The 16,724-nt window shown below is 43.8% G+C and overlaps 1 protein-coding gene across 1 annotated transcript; it reads left to right on the top strand.

The window, feature by feature from the left end:
- Positions 1 to 698: 698 nt before the first annotated feature.
- On the top strand, positions 699 to 16,430 carry VKORC1L1 (vitamin K epoxide reductase complex subunit 1 like 1). The gene is made up of 3 exons (XM_080563462.1): positions 699 to 946; positions 11,555 to 11,664; positions 12,363 to 16,430. Exons 1-3 carry the CDS (start codon positions 753 to 755, stop codon positions 12,587 to 12,589), a joined length of 531 nt encoding a protein of 176 aa, XP_080419588.1. The 5' UTR covers positions 699 to 752; the 3' UTR covers positions 12,590 to 16,430.
- The last annotated feature ends 294 nt before the right edge of the window (positions 16,431 to 16,724 follow it).

Below are 16,724 nucleotides of genomic sequence, written 5' to 3'. Positions count from 1 at the left end.
GGCCTGGAACACAAGTCCTGTGAGGAGCAGCTGAGGGAACTGGGGGTGTTTAGTCTGGAGAAAGTTCAGAGGAGACCTCATTGCTCTCTACAACTCCCTGAAAGGAAGGTGTGGGGAGCTGGGGGTCGGCCTCTTCTCACAGGTAACCAGTGATAGGAGCAGAGGGAATGGCCTCAAGTTGTGCCATGGGAGGTTCAGGTTGGAAATGAGGAGACATTTCTTCTCAGAAAGAGCAGTCAGGCGTTGGGATGGGTTGTCCGGGGAGGTGGTGGAGTCACCGTCCCTGGGGGTGTTCAAGGAAAGGTTGGACGTGGTGCTTAGGGACATGGTTCAGCGGGTGATGGTGGTGGCAGGGGGACGGTTGGACCATCTCGGAGCTCTTTTCCAACCCTAATAATTCTGTCATTCTATGACGTGTGAAGGGTGACAGAACCCCAGCGCCAAGCACAGGGCTCTTTAGGAACCACTTGGGAGGAAAACGGACAAAAACCTCCTTTTCCTCCCCAAACCCGCTCTGCCCCCTCCCGCCCGCCAGGGGGCGCCCCGCTCCCTCACCCCCCTCACACACACACACCCCCGAGCCCCGCCCCCCCCGCCCTGACGTGACGTCGTCGCGGAGCGCCACGTCGGGCGCGGCTCAGCGGGGAGGGGAGGGGAGGGGGCGGCGAGCCAATGGGGTGCGGGCGCGCATGCGCGGCCGGGCGGCGGCGGGCGCGCGGCGCGGGCCGAGGAGGAGGGAGGGCGGGGGTAAGATGGCGGCGCCCGTCCTGCTGCGAGTGTCGGTGCCGCGCTGGGAGCGGGTGGCCCGCTCGGCCGTGTGCGCCGCCGGCATCCTGCTGTCCCTCTACGCCTGCCACCTGGAGCGGGAGAAGGGCCGCGACCTCCGCTACCAGGCCCTGTGCGACCTCAGCGAGAGGGTCCGCTGCTCCGCCGCCATCACGTCCAGGTGAGGGGGCCGGGGGGAGCCGGGCAGGGCCTGGACGGGCCTGGCCCGGGGGCTCTGGGCCTCGGAGGGAGAGGGGCTGAGGGGAGCGGGCCTGAGCGGGCCGGGGGAGAACGTTGAGGGCGGGGGGGCGGCTGCTGGGGGGCAGCCGAAGGGGGTCGGGGCCTGAGGGGGCCTCACGGGGGGCTGGGGGGGCTCTTTGTGGTACCGGTGCCCGCCCGGGGGCTGCTCCGTGGTACCGGGGCCTGGCCCAAAGGGGGTCTCTGTGCTGCCCGGGGGGGCTTGGAGCAGGGAGGTGTGGCTCAGCAGCACGAGCCTCGTTCAAATCTCCATTTATTTTGCAGGTCTCCTCTCAGTAGTTATTTTAGGGGTTGTTTTTTTAAAAGGCCTACGGTTTTCATCTCCGTTAGAAGAGTTGGTGTGTGAATTTCAGTGTGCTGCCGGCTTGGGTTGTTACCTGTCAGGTAGCTGGTTCGCTCGATGGCAGCAGGGAAAAGGCGTAACCTGCCAGGTGGTTACGGGTGCCAATGGTGTGAGTGTGCTGCAGGAAGTGCCCACGGGTGCCGTTTGGCTAAGAAACCCACCTAGGAGCATGCTCTCAAGTATTTCAACTGAAAAAATAAGGTGATTCGTCCAAACATCTCAACACTACTGTCTGTGTGTACACATGTATGTGTATGTGCGTACATGTACGTACGTGTATACATACATAGAGACATGCAGAGATATAGGTAAGGAGCTAAGAAGGGGAGAGTTTGGCTTGATCAGCAAAATTATGTATTAAAAGCTTATGCTTTTGTATGTTTACCTTCAATGGAGTATTTTATCATTTTTCCCCCCTCTTGGTGTAACTTGCACAAAAGCCGTCACAATTCGTGTGAGGGCACTTGCTGTATTATCATAACAAAGTTGTGGGCGAGAACACGCCCGTAATCTGGCAAGGTGGGAGCTGGTTAATCTGTTTAGACAAAGCATACAGGGAAATCTTACTGCTAAAATCACTTCGGTGGTCGCTTCGGTGGTGACAGAGGCGTCATTGTCTTAAGTTACGAGGCGATGTGTATCTAGGGATGTCTGAGAGGAGGCTCTTGGGATTGAATGAGGGCTTTAACTCTGTTTTCAGTGAGACATCAGACAGTCTTTAGTTTGCGAAGGTAAGGAGATTGTTCATGGTGCTACTGGGGAAGTGTCCTGAAATTAGATGTTTCAATTTAAGCAGAAAGAAGGCTTCAATACGCTTGCTGGGTAACTTAAACTTAAAAGTTAAAATTATGCATGGGCTACTGAGAGTAAATCCTGTGAGTATTGTCAGTATTTTAACTTTTCTCACAGCTATAGAGGTGAAAAGAGAATAACGGGGATTTAAGCACCTGAGTAGCCTTGGCAGTGGTCTATTCGTGTATACAATTGGCCCTTCAGTAGCTTGTTGTTGTTATTGTAAAGGCTGCTCTTGAGACTGGGAATTTCAAGTAAACAGTTTTAATATGTATTTACCGAGTGCTTTGAAAAGCAAAATAGTTCTAATTATATCTTTAGATATCTCTAATTATAGAATAATGCCATGTAATTATAGTGTTCATTGGGAATGCTGCAGCAGAAATGTTGTGTAAGCCGTGGTAAGACCTGTAAATACTCTACTGCAGGAGTTCTGTATCATAATACGAACGGTTAGGGACAAAATCCACTGAAATCTCCCCAGCAGTTGCTAGGAGAATCATGCTTAACGACTGAAGTATTGCAAATGTCAGGATAGCTCATGATAATTGAAGCAGGTGGTAAAAAGAGTTTGCGGAAAAAGGAGCGTGCAAGTTCTGCTCAGTCAAACCTTATTTGGAGAAGAATGTGCTTTCTGCATTGCACAGGATGCAGACAGAAAAGGAATATTCCACTAAAACCGAGACAAGAGGGCAAGCTGTTAAATTTTGAAGGAAGAACATGGATAGAAATTGTTGTATTTTCTGTGTTGCCACAGCATCCTATCCATCAATCGTTCTCCCATCCCTCTCCCATTTAAATACCTCTCGCTGCTACCACGTGTCACCAAAGTTTCTTTGAAGCTTAATTTCTGAGAGGAGCTTCAAACCATAATTTAGATTTCACCAGGGTTTCAAATGCGGTGCCCCACATGCAATGCAGATTTAACTTTCAGCTCCTTCTTTTTTCATTAAACTATTGCACTGCCAGTTACACAGCTAATCAAATAATTTGTGATTCTGATCAGTTTTCACAGAGTGAAATGGGTGGCAGACTTGTTCTTTGTGTCTCACCAGCTTCTAGAGTGTTCTTTCAGTTCTGTGACTCTATTTAAGGTAGATTTGCTGATGGAAGTAATGGAGCTTGGAGCGTAACAACCTGCACGTTTCAAGTGATGATTCCAGCAGAGGACTGAACTTTGAGAAGTACAGTCATGATGTTGGGGTTAATACTGAATTTGTAGAATAATTGGAGTAAACTAGTGGAGTCGTCTTTAGCTGAATTATTTTGTAACGAAGTTCTGGTCTTTGGGGAGGATTTTTTCCACTAATAAGCTGCTGTTATTCCCAAGTCTTGTTTTTGAGCCAAATCTGGTATTGGCACAAGAATGAGAGAAGAAATGCGAAGATTACCAGCACGCAGAGGGAGGAGCATGGAAAATCTTGTATCAGAGACTGACTCATGCAGGAGATTGTGCTGGAGAGCTACCTTCCTAGTATCTCTGACTGCTCAACGTGTTAATGGTCAGCATATTTCAAGCTTTTATCACGGGGAAAGTTCATGAAAATGGTTTAGAAATAAAAACAGTTAAGGACTGTATAATGACCACTGTCATTATCCAGGGAGAGATAAGGTGTAGGGAAATAGCAAATGTTTTAATTTGGCAATTGCTGGAGATGCTTTAAGTGAATTGCTCTCTTGTATCTGAGAATAATTAAGTGGCAGGAATGGCTTTATTTATAATGAGACTGGCTAATAGCGGGTCCTAAAAATCTTTTTGGTTTTGCTGTTGTAATAGTTTCATAGAGGAAATTAAACTAATAAGTTTCAAGTCCTATGGCTGGTGGCGTGGCTTGAAATGAAATGGGACATTTAAGTAGTAACACAGAGCCTCTGAGCTCTTTGCTTTGTTCTTTTGTGTGCCATGGGAGGGTTTTGGGTCTTCTGCTACTTTCTGCCTTCTCTCTGGATTAATTTGAGGTGCCTGCAGGGCAGAGCAGGTTAGTAGCTGGCTCTTGCTGAAGGAGTTTTGTACCCCAGATTGTGTTAATGCTGTGACAACTTTAATACAGCCGGCATGAATGACCAATGACACACGTCACGATGCAATTTCACCAATATTTGTAGCTTTCAGACAGCTGTGAAAGTGAAGAGGTTTGGAAATAGTGACCAACATCTTTAGCCAAATTACCCAATAAATTCTAGAGTCAAACTAGGATTTTAAGAATCAATATTCATCCGGATCTAACTGGATAGATGACATTTTAGGGATTCCCTCCTCTGAACTTCACGCTAATGTGCAAGGTCTTGGATTGCCTGTCATCTTGTGGCTGAGCCACTCTGAAACCCCGTTCAGATGTGGGTATTGGACTTCGTCAGCTTTCTGTCTTCTCCTGGGTGAGTGAAGTATTTGAATTGCTCAGTCTTGTGCTGCAGTACTTCAGTGCTGTGATGTGTGAGCATAACTCCACTGCTGTATGGCTTGTTTGTCCACAAGCAGTTGTGCTGTAATGGATTAAAGTTAAACACTTTGACCAGTGGTGTCTTTTCGGCAAAGCACACCTTGCTAAAACTGTTCTGCTGGTACATCTTCAGAGCGCAGAGCGAGTCAAAGGCCAAGCTGAGAACAACCCTGTTATCCAAGGGAGTGGGACGTGGAGCAAAGCTCCGACCTCGTACCTAACCCGGTGTTACGTTGCAGGTTCCCCTTCAGTTCTGCTGGGGACCTTCCTGTAAACCTTGATGTCTGTCAGGTTTGCTTGATTCCAGGTTAAGGACATTACGTAGCAGTTACCTTTCACTTTACCAGTAAGCTCCTGATGGCCCAGCACTTTTCTATCATTGTACCCCCAGGGAAGCGTCCTGATGTGTTTGGGGTTGGCAGCTGCGGTTGTCGGTGACTGTAAGGTGAGAAATGGGGAAGGCAGCTTTGTGCTTGGCTGGTGGCTTCTTGTGAACCAGCGTAGGCAAATGGAGTCCACGTGCTTTTTCTTGTGAAATGTTACTGGTCTTGTTAGCCTCTGCTTGTCAGTAGTTTCTTTAACCTGAGCCACATCCCTGTTTTTGTTAGGCATCTGTGATCCTGCAGAGAAAGAGATAAAAACTTGATGGAACTGCTGAAGGGCAGTATGTGGAACAGCTGGTGGTTATTCGGCAGGAATCATATTTGTTGGTCTTAAACTGCTAAAATAGTTTTACATGAAAGTGTGGCTTCCCGAGACTACGCTAAAATCTGTCCTGTGATTTTAAACCGGTTGTTGCTCATTTCTGAGGTCTGCAGATCATTAGATAGCAGGCGTTATGATGCTTTGCCAGTTACTCTGTAGCGAGGATTCATTGTTTTTGCTGCCTGAGGGAAGGTTTGAAGATATCTGGTTTCTTGACTGGGCAGGAGAAATCTGTGTGGACAGAATCCATCTCAGGTCCTGGGGTAGAGTTATTTTTCTTCCTAGTAGCTGCTCTGGTGCTGCGTTTTGGGTTCAGGGTGAGAATAAAGCTGTTTGTTTTTTTTACAGCAAAGTTTAACAAAGGGTACAAGTTCCTAAAGCTCTGTAGAACCAGATTTGGCACCAAAGAGGGGCAGGAAGGGACGCCGAGAGAAAAAAGCTGCAGCATGAGCCAAGGTTATCTGTCCCGTTTGCTGTGCCGGCTCTGGTGCGAGCAGGACTCGGGCAGGACTGGCAGGTCCTGGGGGAGGCCGGAGGATGCGAGCTGCGGGGTGGTGTGGGGTTATTCTATGTGCTGGGGGATGAAGGTGTTACGGGAACACGTACAGACACCCAGCTTCGTTAGCTCTGAACCCAGGTGTTCCCAAAGCACAGAAGCTGGTAGCTAAGTGACTTTTGTCTCATCCCTTTAGTAGAATGTTGATGACTTAATACTTGAAGCTGATATAATACGTCGTGGCAGAGACACGTCTTTTATGAAACAAACCACTACGCTCACTGTTTGAGTCTTTTTATGAACCTTACAGTGATCTGGGCTCTAACGCATGTGTTTTTGCATTTCGTGAATATATTATTTCTGGCTTGACTGGATTTTGTAATAGGGCTGAGAATGATTTTGCCTGATGCCATGAAAATGGAAAAAAGTGCCCGTAGCTCAGCTTTGGGCTTCATTTGTGATAGATTAATAAAAGATGACGTAGAAGGAACGCGTTGCTGTTGGCTTGTAGTTTGAATAACTGGTGCTTTGGTAAAGACTGCTATGAAATAATCGACCACTGTCTGCTTGAGGTTTTGCTGATCTAGGCGCTGACATTTTTTGGACCAGTTTTCTGGTGTAGAGCTGGAAGACACAGAACAAAATCCTAGCTGATTGTGGTACATACTGCTAGCAGATTTAAACATGAAACCAAGTGTATCAAAACTTGTAAGCGTTCCTGGAGAGCTTATAAATAGGGATTTTTAATCTGCTTTCTTGTGGCTTCTAATTGAAGGCTTTTACTTTAATTTATTAAAACTGTTAGAGCGGCCTGAGTGACCTTGTAACCATGAACTGGGCTTAATCCAAAATCCTCCAGTGAAGCTGTAAAGAACCTGCAACCAGAGTTTCTTAACATTGCTCAGTATTAAAATGCTCCGGATCCTGTGACCTTTATATCAGCTTTTCACTGAAGGCGATGTGTGAGCATAGGCCAGCCTTGCTGCCCTCCTGGGAACTCTCATGCTGTGCTGTAATGCATCGCAGAAGTCAGATGACATTTAAGGAAATTTACTATCACTTATCAAATATACGCTTTTTTAAATATATTTTTATGTATATATAGAGAGAGTTTCCTCAGGATTACAAATGGCTAAACGGTGCTTGCTGCTGATAGCTAAATAATTTGTATGGGATGAAAAACAATCGTGAAATGATGGGATTTAAGTAAGGTACTGGTGGCCAAGAGACAGAATTTGTGTTCTTAGAGTTCTCTGAAAATATCACCGGTTTTGTTGATTATTGTTTGCCCTTTTCATTACAGCTAAGCTAAAAATTGTGCGAAATGTGTTGGGAAAGCCTGCTGCTGCACAAATGCAGTGTCCTCAGATGTTGAATCACTTGTGCTGTTTGATAATCCGACCTCCTGAAGGATTTGATGGCCCTCTCGACAAGACATTTAGGAGACCAGGACATGAACCGGGGAATTACGGGTGCCTCGTCCTGGGCGTCTGCTGCTCTGATGGCAGAGGCATGGTGCTGGAGCTGCCTGGGCTTGACCTGACCCAGTCTGTGGGTTTTTTCACGTTAAAATGAACGTACAGCAGCTGGTTCCTCTCCTGAGGTGAGAACTGAGGGCTGCCAGGTGAAGGTGAGGCGGGGTGATTCAGGAGCTCGGTGCTGGAGGATGTTACGGAGCTCAAAAGGATGTGTTCAGAACGTGCCCAGGTGCATCGAGGAAGGCTTTGAGGCAGGCTACAAAGCGTGTTGGTGCAGGTGACACCCCAGTTCAGAAGTTTCTTAAGGTGGTTTGTAAGCTAGGGATAACTGAGGTCAAGGAGAGCATCTTGGGGAATAATCTCTGTGTAAAAGCTCTAAAAAGCATCGTCTGCTGGTAGCTGTGAGAACAGGGGTGCTTGGCTGCAAGAAATAGCGCGGTGTTTCCTCCAGAAAGTGGGTGAGATAATCTGACTCCTGGCTAAATATATACTTTGTGCTTGTTTGACTCACTGTGTTCAGCAGGCTTGGAATTGTGCCTCATCTTGAGCTAATACTGATAACTCTGACAGCTTCTAACCTGTTAAACGTGGAGCCTGGTCGCTCATCCTTTCAAGTGGCCGAGAGCGTAGAGTACTGCGTGGAGTTCTGCGAGCAGCGTTGTCGCTGCTAAAGCACAGTGACACGTTTGGTGTTAGAGCACGCTCCTGTAAGTAAGCGCTGTTCTGGAACACACAGGATGTTCATAACGGTGTGAAAGAGGTAATGATTTAACAGCGCCTGATGGAATGGAGATATGTCACCTGTGGATCAAAATGACCTCGGTTCTTGTCTTGCTCTGTTACAAGTGTCAAGTGCGCAGAGTTACTGGAGACGTTAAAAAAAAACAGCCAACGCTTCTGAGCTCGGTTAACTATCACACACCATTGTTTAGGGGGGTGGATAATGACTTTCAAGTCTTACTTTTGATAAAAGGAACATACGTTGTGAATAAAAAGCCACTGTAGCATTCAGTTTTAGATGTTGGGAAACTACACGCCTCTAAAGACTTCGTCTTGGATTTCTTGAATCTGTATTCTGAGAATGTGAAGATCTTTTTGAGGGCATAACTTTTCAAATCGTTTTCAAAACTGTAACTACAAACGAGAAATGAAGCAGGCTGTCATCTTAAACAGAGGGGGAATTTGAGTTAGTCGTGGTACGCAGTAAGATGTCTTAAAGATTTCTTTTAAAACTTCCTTGAAGTTAGTTCAGGCCGGTGTGCGGTTTGTTTTACGTTTAAATAAGAGTGAGACTTGGGTGTGGCAGAAGTAGGCCTGCCACATGTCTTTGCGATACTGCTCTGAATCACACCAGCTGACTGCAGCTTTATTTCCACAGCAGAACACTTGGCTGCTTCAGGGATGGGGAGCCACGAGGCAGTGCCAGGAACAAGTTGGTGGCGTTGGGCTGGTGTTTTTAGCTTACTGTGCAAACAGTTCTTCATTAACACAGTTCATTTTACCCAGCCTTTTATATCAAAAAAAATAAATTCTGAGCTGACCAGTAGTCAGTTCTTCTAAATGAAACTCTTTCTTGTAAAGACAAGTTCCCTAGAGAACTTCTGAGCAATTTATAACCCTTGTCCTTCATTGTTTTTGCTGATGTTTTATTTCTTTTTCCCTGCTAAGACTGCAGTCTTTCTTCTTGGTGTGTTTGCTGTTTGTTTTTAGATACTTGAAGTAAAAAAAAAAAAAAAAAATCAGGTGTGATTTATATGATTTAGATATGAGAAGGAAGATTTTTGTCCAAGTCCCCTTCCCACTCCTCTGTTCCAACTGCTTGCAAAATGACTTGGTTCATTGTGTGTTTTAACAAGTTTTAGGACGTTTGTGACAGAATTAGGGGATGAATTAGCCTCTTCTGTAGAGAAATTAGTCTTTTTTTTTTTTTGCATTTGTTTGATGTAGAAAACTTCCCCACACTTTAAACCTTAAAAGTCTGAGCAAGTGCTTTGAATCTTACACTCCAGGCTTCTCAACCACCTCAAAGCTTGTGGGGTAAGATGAGAGACTAGAGCTGTGGTCCATGGACTGAAATTGAATACTCGATGTCCTTAAAGCTGCTACAAGGCCAACAAGATGCTTAATGAACTGGTGCACATGGAAAAAGCTTTCACTGGGCTCTGACCTTGCAGCTACAGATGGTGACTTGAGGACACTGCCAGTCGTGGAGGGCTGGAACTTGTTAGCTTTCCATTAGCAGCAATTTATTGACTTCCAGAATAACTGTAGGGTCAGACTCTGAAGTTTCTGGTGTTTTAGGCTGGAGTTTGCTCTCGAATATGACGGGATTTCATGAGGATGAGAGGGTGGCATGTCGACATCCTGCGGGTGCTTTGAGCAAGGGGACTGCAGGCTTCAGGCACGCGTTGAGTTCCTCCACCTGCTCTCAGGAGGGAGCAAGAGGAGGCTTCAAGTAGGGTTTAATGTCATCCTACAAGGAAGTCTCACCTGGGAACTTGGACAATAAATTGCACCTGTGGGTAGGAAGCTGAAGTGTCTATTGATGCGGTAATATGGAAAGTTCCAACTACTAAATGCAGAATAATGATGCCTTTAATGTATTTGTCTGCCTGTAATATTGTTTTTGGTGGCTGGGCAGCCGGACAGAGTTGTTAGATGTGCTGCGAGTGTCTTATCAAATTAAGGCTGAAAAATAAACAGTTCTCACTTAAAATCCAGATAATTCAGTGTGGGAGGAAAGTCTTGTCATAGCTGAGATTCTTCTGGACTTGCAGTATTTCTTTATAATATTTGTTTATGTATTGTTGTACAGTGTTTGTTTTTTAAATCCCTCCCTTGTGGAAGCGTGGCTCCCTTTGTTCTCAAGTGCTGCCCTCGCACCTCTATAGCCGCTCTTCCAGATGTTTGCCATCCAGCCCTGGTGCTACTTCACCCCGAGCTGTGCTGTAAGCTCGTGGGGACTGCCGGCCTTCCTGTGCTACAGGGACGTGTAACCAGATGCGAGGCACTGTCACCATGGTAAAGCAAGTGCCAGCCATTTCTGTGCTGATTGGAGCTTTACATTTATGCATATGTTTCCCTTCAGTCACTTACAAGACTTGAGACCCAAAGCATGACCCTTTTTTTTTTTTTATGTATGCAGTAAATGCCTTTTTTAGGAATTAGTGCATACTTCTGTTTACATTTTGGGGAGAAGAGCGCAAGACTCAGGTGTAATAGTTAATTGCAGGCAGTTACTAAGCTTGAATTAAAATGATAAATTTGAATACGTTTTATAAATGTTGCACAAATGGCTCTGAGATAAAGTATTTTGGAGATGGTGTAAAGCTGTGTTATTGTGACACCTTTCTTGTAAGAGGAAGCCGTGGTGCGGTGGTGGCCTTCCACCGCTGTCACTGCCTGGTGCAGCGTGTCGGCAGCATTCCTGTAGCACAGAGAGCAAACCTGTGCTGTGCCTTGGTTTAGTAGGATCATTGCCTTTAGGATAGCGACTGGAGTGATATGTTGGAGCAATCTGCTTTTGGACATCAAATTACTGCTTTCTAGCACAAGTGCATTCACTAGTCTCACCTTTTATCCACCCTACTGTAGCAGCAGCTTAGTAGGGCTTGTACGGCTACCTGCCTTATCACTGAAATGTTGAACATTGCTTTGTTGTTAAGGTGCTTGTTCAAAATACAGGGCTCTAGCACGTGTGGCCTGTGGCTCCCGTTCTGGTACCATCCCCAGCTCGTCTGCCTGCCAGATTTGGTTCCTCCTAAGGCGTTAGATGGATCGGGAGCTGCTGAGGTGCAAACATATGTTCCAACCTGTGGTGCTAGCGAGGTAAATGCCGGCAGGGAGGCAGTAACAACCAGTTACGAGGTTTACCGTTTCCCCGTAGCTGTATGTTTAATGAGTGCATGTCCAACTCGTCTTGTAGCGAACTGCTAAAACTATTGCTGGAGGAAAGACGCGTTTATTTGACAGAAGAGCTTTGAACTACAACCTGAGAAAGCAGACGTGGTGTTTGGTGAAGCTGCAGTTGTGCGAACTTGTAGCTGTCAGTGTACAAATAACTTTGATCAGCAGTGTGTGGGATAAAGGTGTACCCAGTGCACACCCTGTTGCAAGCTGCTGGCTTGTCAGATACCCCTGGACTTGATGTGGGACCCCCGGTCGTGTCAGAGTATGTGTAGCTACGTCTTTTTTCCCCAACAGGGATGAATTATAAATACTGAGGTAAAGCAACAAGTGCCCAAATACAAGTTAACTTAGTTTCATTGTTTTACAGATGGGGTCGAGGATTCGGTCTGCTGGGTTCCATCTTCGGAAAGGACAGTGCAATAAATCAGTCAAACAGTGTTTTTGGACTTGTGTTTTATATACTACAAATGTTACTTGGTAAGTATTAATGCAATTTAGAGCCTAAAATACATAACAGGTCTGTGGTGATAAGGGGAATGTGTTATGCATTGCGAAATCTGCATGGTACCAGACAAAATGCAAGTGTTCTCTTTTTTTATTGGAACCAGTCTAATGGTACATCTGCGTAAAGGGCTTAAAAGCCCAAATGCTACCAAGAGCAATCTTAATTTTCCTGCTGTGCTATTAATAATACAAGTATCGAGACGGTTGCTGCACTGCTATTATCACTTAAATGTATTTAGCGTTGGATTGCAGGATAGAAAAGATGAAACTGGAATGTGCAAGTTCTGCAGGAGCAATATGGGGATAGCAGGCAAAAAGTGCATGAAGTGTAGCAGTGTATGTATGTATGTTCTAACTCTGAGGTCTGCTCTAAAGCTGTTTGTATCAATAGACGTAACTTGACCAACCTGTAACTTTCCCAAAATTCAGGAATAAGGAAGATGGTAAATGCTACACATGCTTCTTATCAGAGGACTGTTGTACAGAACCTAGGAGCTCCCCTCATGTAGCGATTTGTCAGCCATCTTGAACTCGTGGTATCTTGAACAGACTTTTATGTCCTACAAACTTGCCGAGTAGCCTTGATTTTGAATTGGAGTGCGTAGGCTTTTTGCTTCGTGTGGAAAGGCGGGACAAGAGCAGCAGCAGTAACTCTTTCTCTCTTGTTGCAGGTATGACAGCAAGTGCAGTAGCAGCTCTAATCCTCATGACATCCTCCATAGTGTCTGTAGTAGGGTCATTGTACTTGGCGTACATTCTGTACTTCGTGCTGAAGGAATTTTGCATTGTCTGCGTCGTCACATATTTGCTGAACTTCATTCTCTTTATCATCAACTACAAACGACTAGTTTATTTGAACGAGGCCTGGAAACGGCAACTCCAACCCAAACAGGAATAACGCCTGTTTGAACTTTTGACTGACAGTCTGAAGACCCAACTTCCATTAAGTTTATTTTGCAGTAATTTTTTATTCTCCATATCAGACACTTTCCTTGAGAATCATAACTGAATTTTTAATTATAAATTGGAAGGGGCCCTCCATAATTTTTTGTGGTAATCTTCAATTTAAATGTGGTTATGAAAGAAAGCTCTAATACAATCAAAGACAAGCTTTAACTTTACTTTGAAGGAGTTCTAGCCACAGCAAAACCTAGACTCTCCTCCCCCTCCACTTGTAAAGTGGGTAACACTTGCTATAAAATATCCTGTATATAAATTCAGGTATAACAAGATGTGATCATGACATTAAATATTCTAGAATAGCATTACAATATTTAATGTTGCCATGTTTACAGTATGTGTATTACATTTTATTTTTTTTAGCTGATGGACTTAGATTTAACTAGGACTTATACTGTAAATAAAATTAGAAATATTGGTTTCATCCCTGGAGAACTCACTGTACAATCAGTTTTGTTAGCCTAGGAGCTTTCGGAGTGTTCAGCTAACAGTCGACTGACGTGATGGAAGAAGTGACCTCTGTAGAGAACACCGTGTTGCTGCACTCGCTGCTAGCGCTTTCACGAAAATGATGGTTGGGTTTTGTTCCATTTTTCTTGTTTCCAGTATTGAGAATGGAATTAAAGCTGAAACCTGAAGTATGTTCGTTTAAACCACAATTTCATTAATTTCTGTACAGAATGAAAACAGCTTAATGTGGTCAATAGAAGGTTACCACCGGAATGCTATTTACAGACTGGGGGTTGGGATATCAAAGAGCGCCCTTGGGAAGGACTTTATTTCCAGGTAGTGCTGTTTTGTTTTAAACTGCAGTCAGACAGGCAGTGTTACTAATGTTTGATGTTACATGAGTGCTGCAGTATAGGATTGCAATTTGCAGTGGAAACCACTGACTGAGCAGGATAACCAAGTAGTGCACTGAATAAGCAGATACTGAATTGATCTTCGTCAGGATCTTCGGTTTGTGCTATATTGGGAAATGAACTTTAGGCCTGACACACACAAGATCCTTTGGAAGGGCAGTCTGTTTAGCGGGATAACTAAGTAAATGTGCTCCTGAAAATGAAATGTGATATAGTGCTATCATTGCTCTTTCTAATAACTAATTTAAAAAAAATTAAACTGCAGATTTATGCAAAGGAACAAAATTGTAATGTTTCTGCACGCAGTATTCTAAGGCTGAATGTTAAAAGTGCCTTCTGTCTTAAAATCTTAAACCAAATACTTTGTGTTGAACTTGGCAGACAGAAGTGTCCTTGCTTTAAAAATGAACAAACAAAAGTCCCAGAAAACTTGCTGGCCATAGAAAAGTATTAAGAAACCTATGTTAGTTTTTAGACTGAGAAGTGGTAGCAATATTGTTTAACTCAATGCGATAGGAGGTTGACGTGATTGGGAAAGTAAAATGCTTGTGTTTCAGACTCTGTGACACCAAAATATTTAGCTACTTTCTGTAATTGGTGCTGTGCTGCTTTTTGCCCTTGTCAGCTTCTAAATACGAAGAGTTCCAACTGCATACCAATTTATTTAAAGAATTAGTTTAACTAATCTTAGGATTTTTTCTTGCACATGAATGTCAAAAAGACACTTCTGTTGTATGGCTAAGTGGATTAAAAACACTAAGTTGCTGAGGATGAACTTGACTGTGAAACATGCAGCGTTCAGTAGAGAAAATAGAATTTTTAGGTTGCATTCAGAAAATAGTATTTAAATTACTACTGAAGTAATTTTCTGGTTTGTATCAAGGATGTAGGTGAAACATGCTTTTATGTATAGAGTTCTGTGGTATGAGTAACATCTGTTGCATGTAACACTAAATTACACGTCCCTCTTGTCTAAGAGTTTTAGACAATTCATTAAATGCATTTTGTATTGACCAGAGTATAGTTAAAGCTTGTCTTGATGTTTAGTTCTGTCTCTCAAATGCCTTGAACTTTGATGTGAGGGGAGTGAATGGTGTTAAACTGGTCCCTCAAGGCTTCACTCTGTTCTCTTATAAGCCTTGAGACAATATCACTGTTTAATATGTTGTATAGATTTATTTTGATGCATTCCTATGATCTACACTAAAACATCTTTCCATCTGAGGAAGAGGTAAATGTGCTGCCTGAAATGGTTAGTCGCAGCGCTAATATCTCAGAACAAGCAGCAATGGAGACAAGTTTAATCAATGATTACTTGGTCTGATTTCTGGTTGTAATGCGCACTGAAAAAAAAAAAAGGAAAAAACATCAACTGAAAGTATAGGTGTTGACTAACTTCACTGTGTCTTGTGTTTGTCTGTGTGGGCATAGTCTGTTAATTCAGTTTGTTTAGTAAAATTGTTCAGGGCCAGATTTTCAGCAGTCATGTCTGCGGTCCTTGTTTGTGTGCACGTAGGGATCAAATGGAAAATCGCTTTGGTCTCTGGAAGAATTTGCAGCTGTACTCTGTGCACAACCTTGCAAATCTGACCCTTAATTGTGAACTCCTTTGTCTTGTGTGCTTTTCTTGCAGTTACTTTTTACTGGAAGTGATTTGCTAGAAATGGCCCTAACTCTTCTACTTTCTCTCTTGTGCTTCAGAAATGCAGTTGGCCTGAATAAAGGGCAAAGTTAATATTAGCAGTAGAAATTTGGACCTTTTTGCTTCCAGATCTTTGACTCTTTCCTCATTGCTACCAATGATAGAAACAGCATATTTCTTCCAGTAAAATGGCTCGGGTTGCAATTAGTAACGGGATAGAAATCAGACAAGTGCTTCATGCAACTGCCCCCGGCCTCCCCTCAGCCAAAACAACTGTCATTGCCTACGTGTGATTGATATGAATTTGCCGTTTACAAAACTGAAGGGAAATTCTGACAAGTCCTGAGGATACAGTAGAATGGGTAAATGTTAGTAAATAACACTTGGCCTGGCAGAGGGACGAGGAGGCGGCAGTATTGTTACACAGATTCTGGTTGTGGTTTCAACCCTTCTGAGAATGGAGCAGGGAAAAAAAATCTTAAGATACAGTGCTTGTGCTTTTGGGCTGTTCCCCACCACCACTCCCTGCCTGGCTCTCCAAAGCCCTGCAGGGAGGGGCCATTTGAAAGGCAGAAGAATCTCATCCCAAAACCTGTTTAGGAAGTAAACATTCCTGAAATCCTCTTACTGTAAGGTACTCGTTACTCTTAAAGCCAATGAAGCATTCAAGTCTTGTTTAGAAAGTGAATATTCTTGGAAGCTTCTTACTGTAAAGTGTTTGCAATGCTAAGGACAGCCAAGGAAACATTCCCTACCACCTTTGATTTCGAAAGTGACAGCAAATCTCTCTTATCAGGAGATTTCTGCATACTGTAAAACACACTCGTTGTCTTCTGTACAGTCTCTTGATCAAAAATATTGACGAGGTGCTTTGGGCAGCACTTGGGTCTCCTAATTTTTATTGGCTAAAGTTAAGGAGAGTTCTAGTAACTTTAGTTCTGCCAACGTTGTTTCAAGATGATCTAGAGAAAACTGGTCCAGAAAAGATGAAGTATTCTGTTACCATACAACTGTATTAAGCATGGCCTAAATATTAAGTGTTTGTTCTGTACTGTATGTTCCATCAACTATTATCACTAGTGCTTTAAACTCCAAATTAAACACCCATTTAAACGGAGTCACTGGGCAGATGTTCCTTTTATCAATATAGGTTGAGAGATTCTCTATCGGAGGTTTAGGATACGATTTTGCTAACAGGTAAAACAATGTAAATATGTACGAATTCTATTTGTTGCACATAACTTTTTGGTATAAAAAATAAATGTAGAAATTACCTGTGGATGTCTTGCTGCAATCATTCTTATGCTGCATTCATGCAGTCCAAACAAGAGCTTGAATGAACTCAGAGGCCTTTTTGGACTCAGTCTGAGCCTTAGAAACTGTCTTTAAAGTCAGTACTGTAATTCTGTTTCTTGAAATGTACTAAGTTGTGATCTCTTTGAAAGAAATTGTATGCTAGCAGTAGAAGGATTAAAGCCCTTGGGTCCCCAGAGATACCAGTTTATAGAACTTCTGCAGCTTCCTTGTGTCTCGCTGAATGTTGTGTGCACATGGGGGTGTAAAGGTTG

The sequence above is a fragment of the Anser brachyrhynchus genome (genome assembly GCF_964034855.1).
Source record: "Anser brachyrhynchus genome assembly, chromosome: 20".
NCBI classification, from domain to species: Eukaryota; Metazoa; Chordata; class Aves; order Anseriformes; family Anatidae; genus Anser; species Anser brachyrhynchus.
Note: the sequence above shows the minus strand (reverse complement) of the source record. Positions and strands in the feature narration are given on the sequence as shown.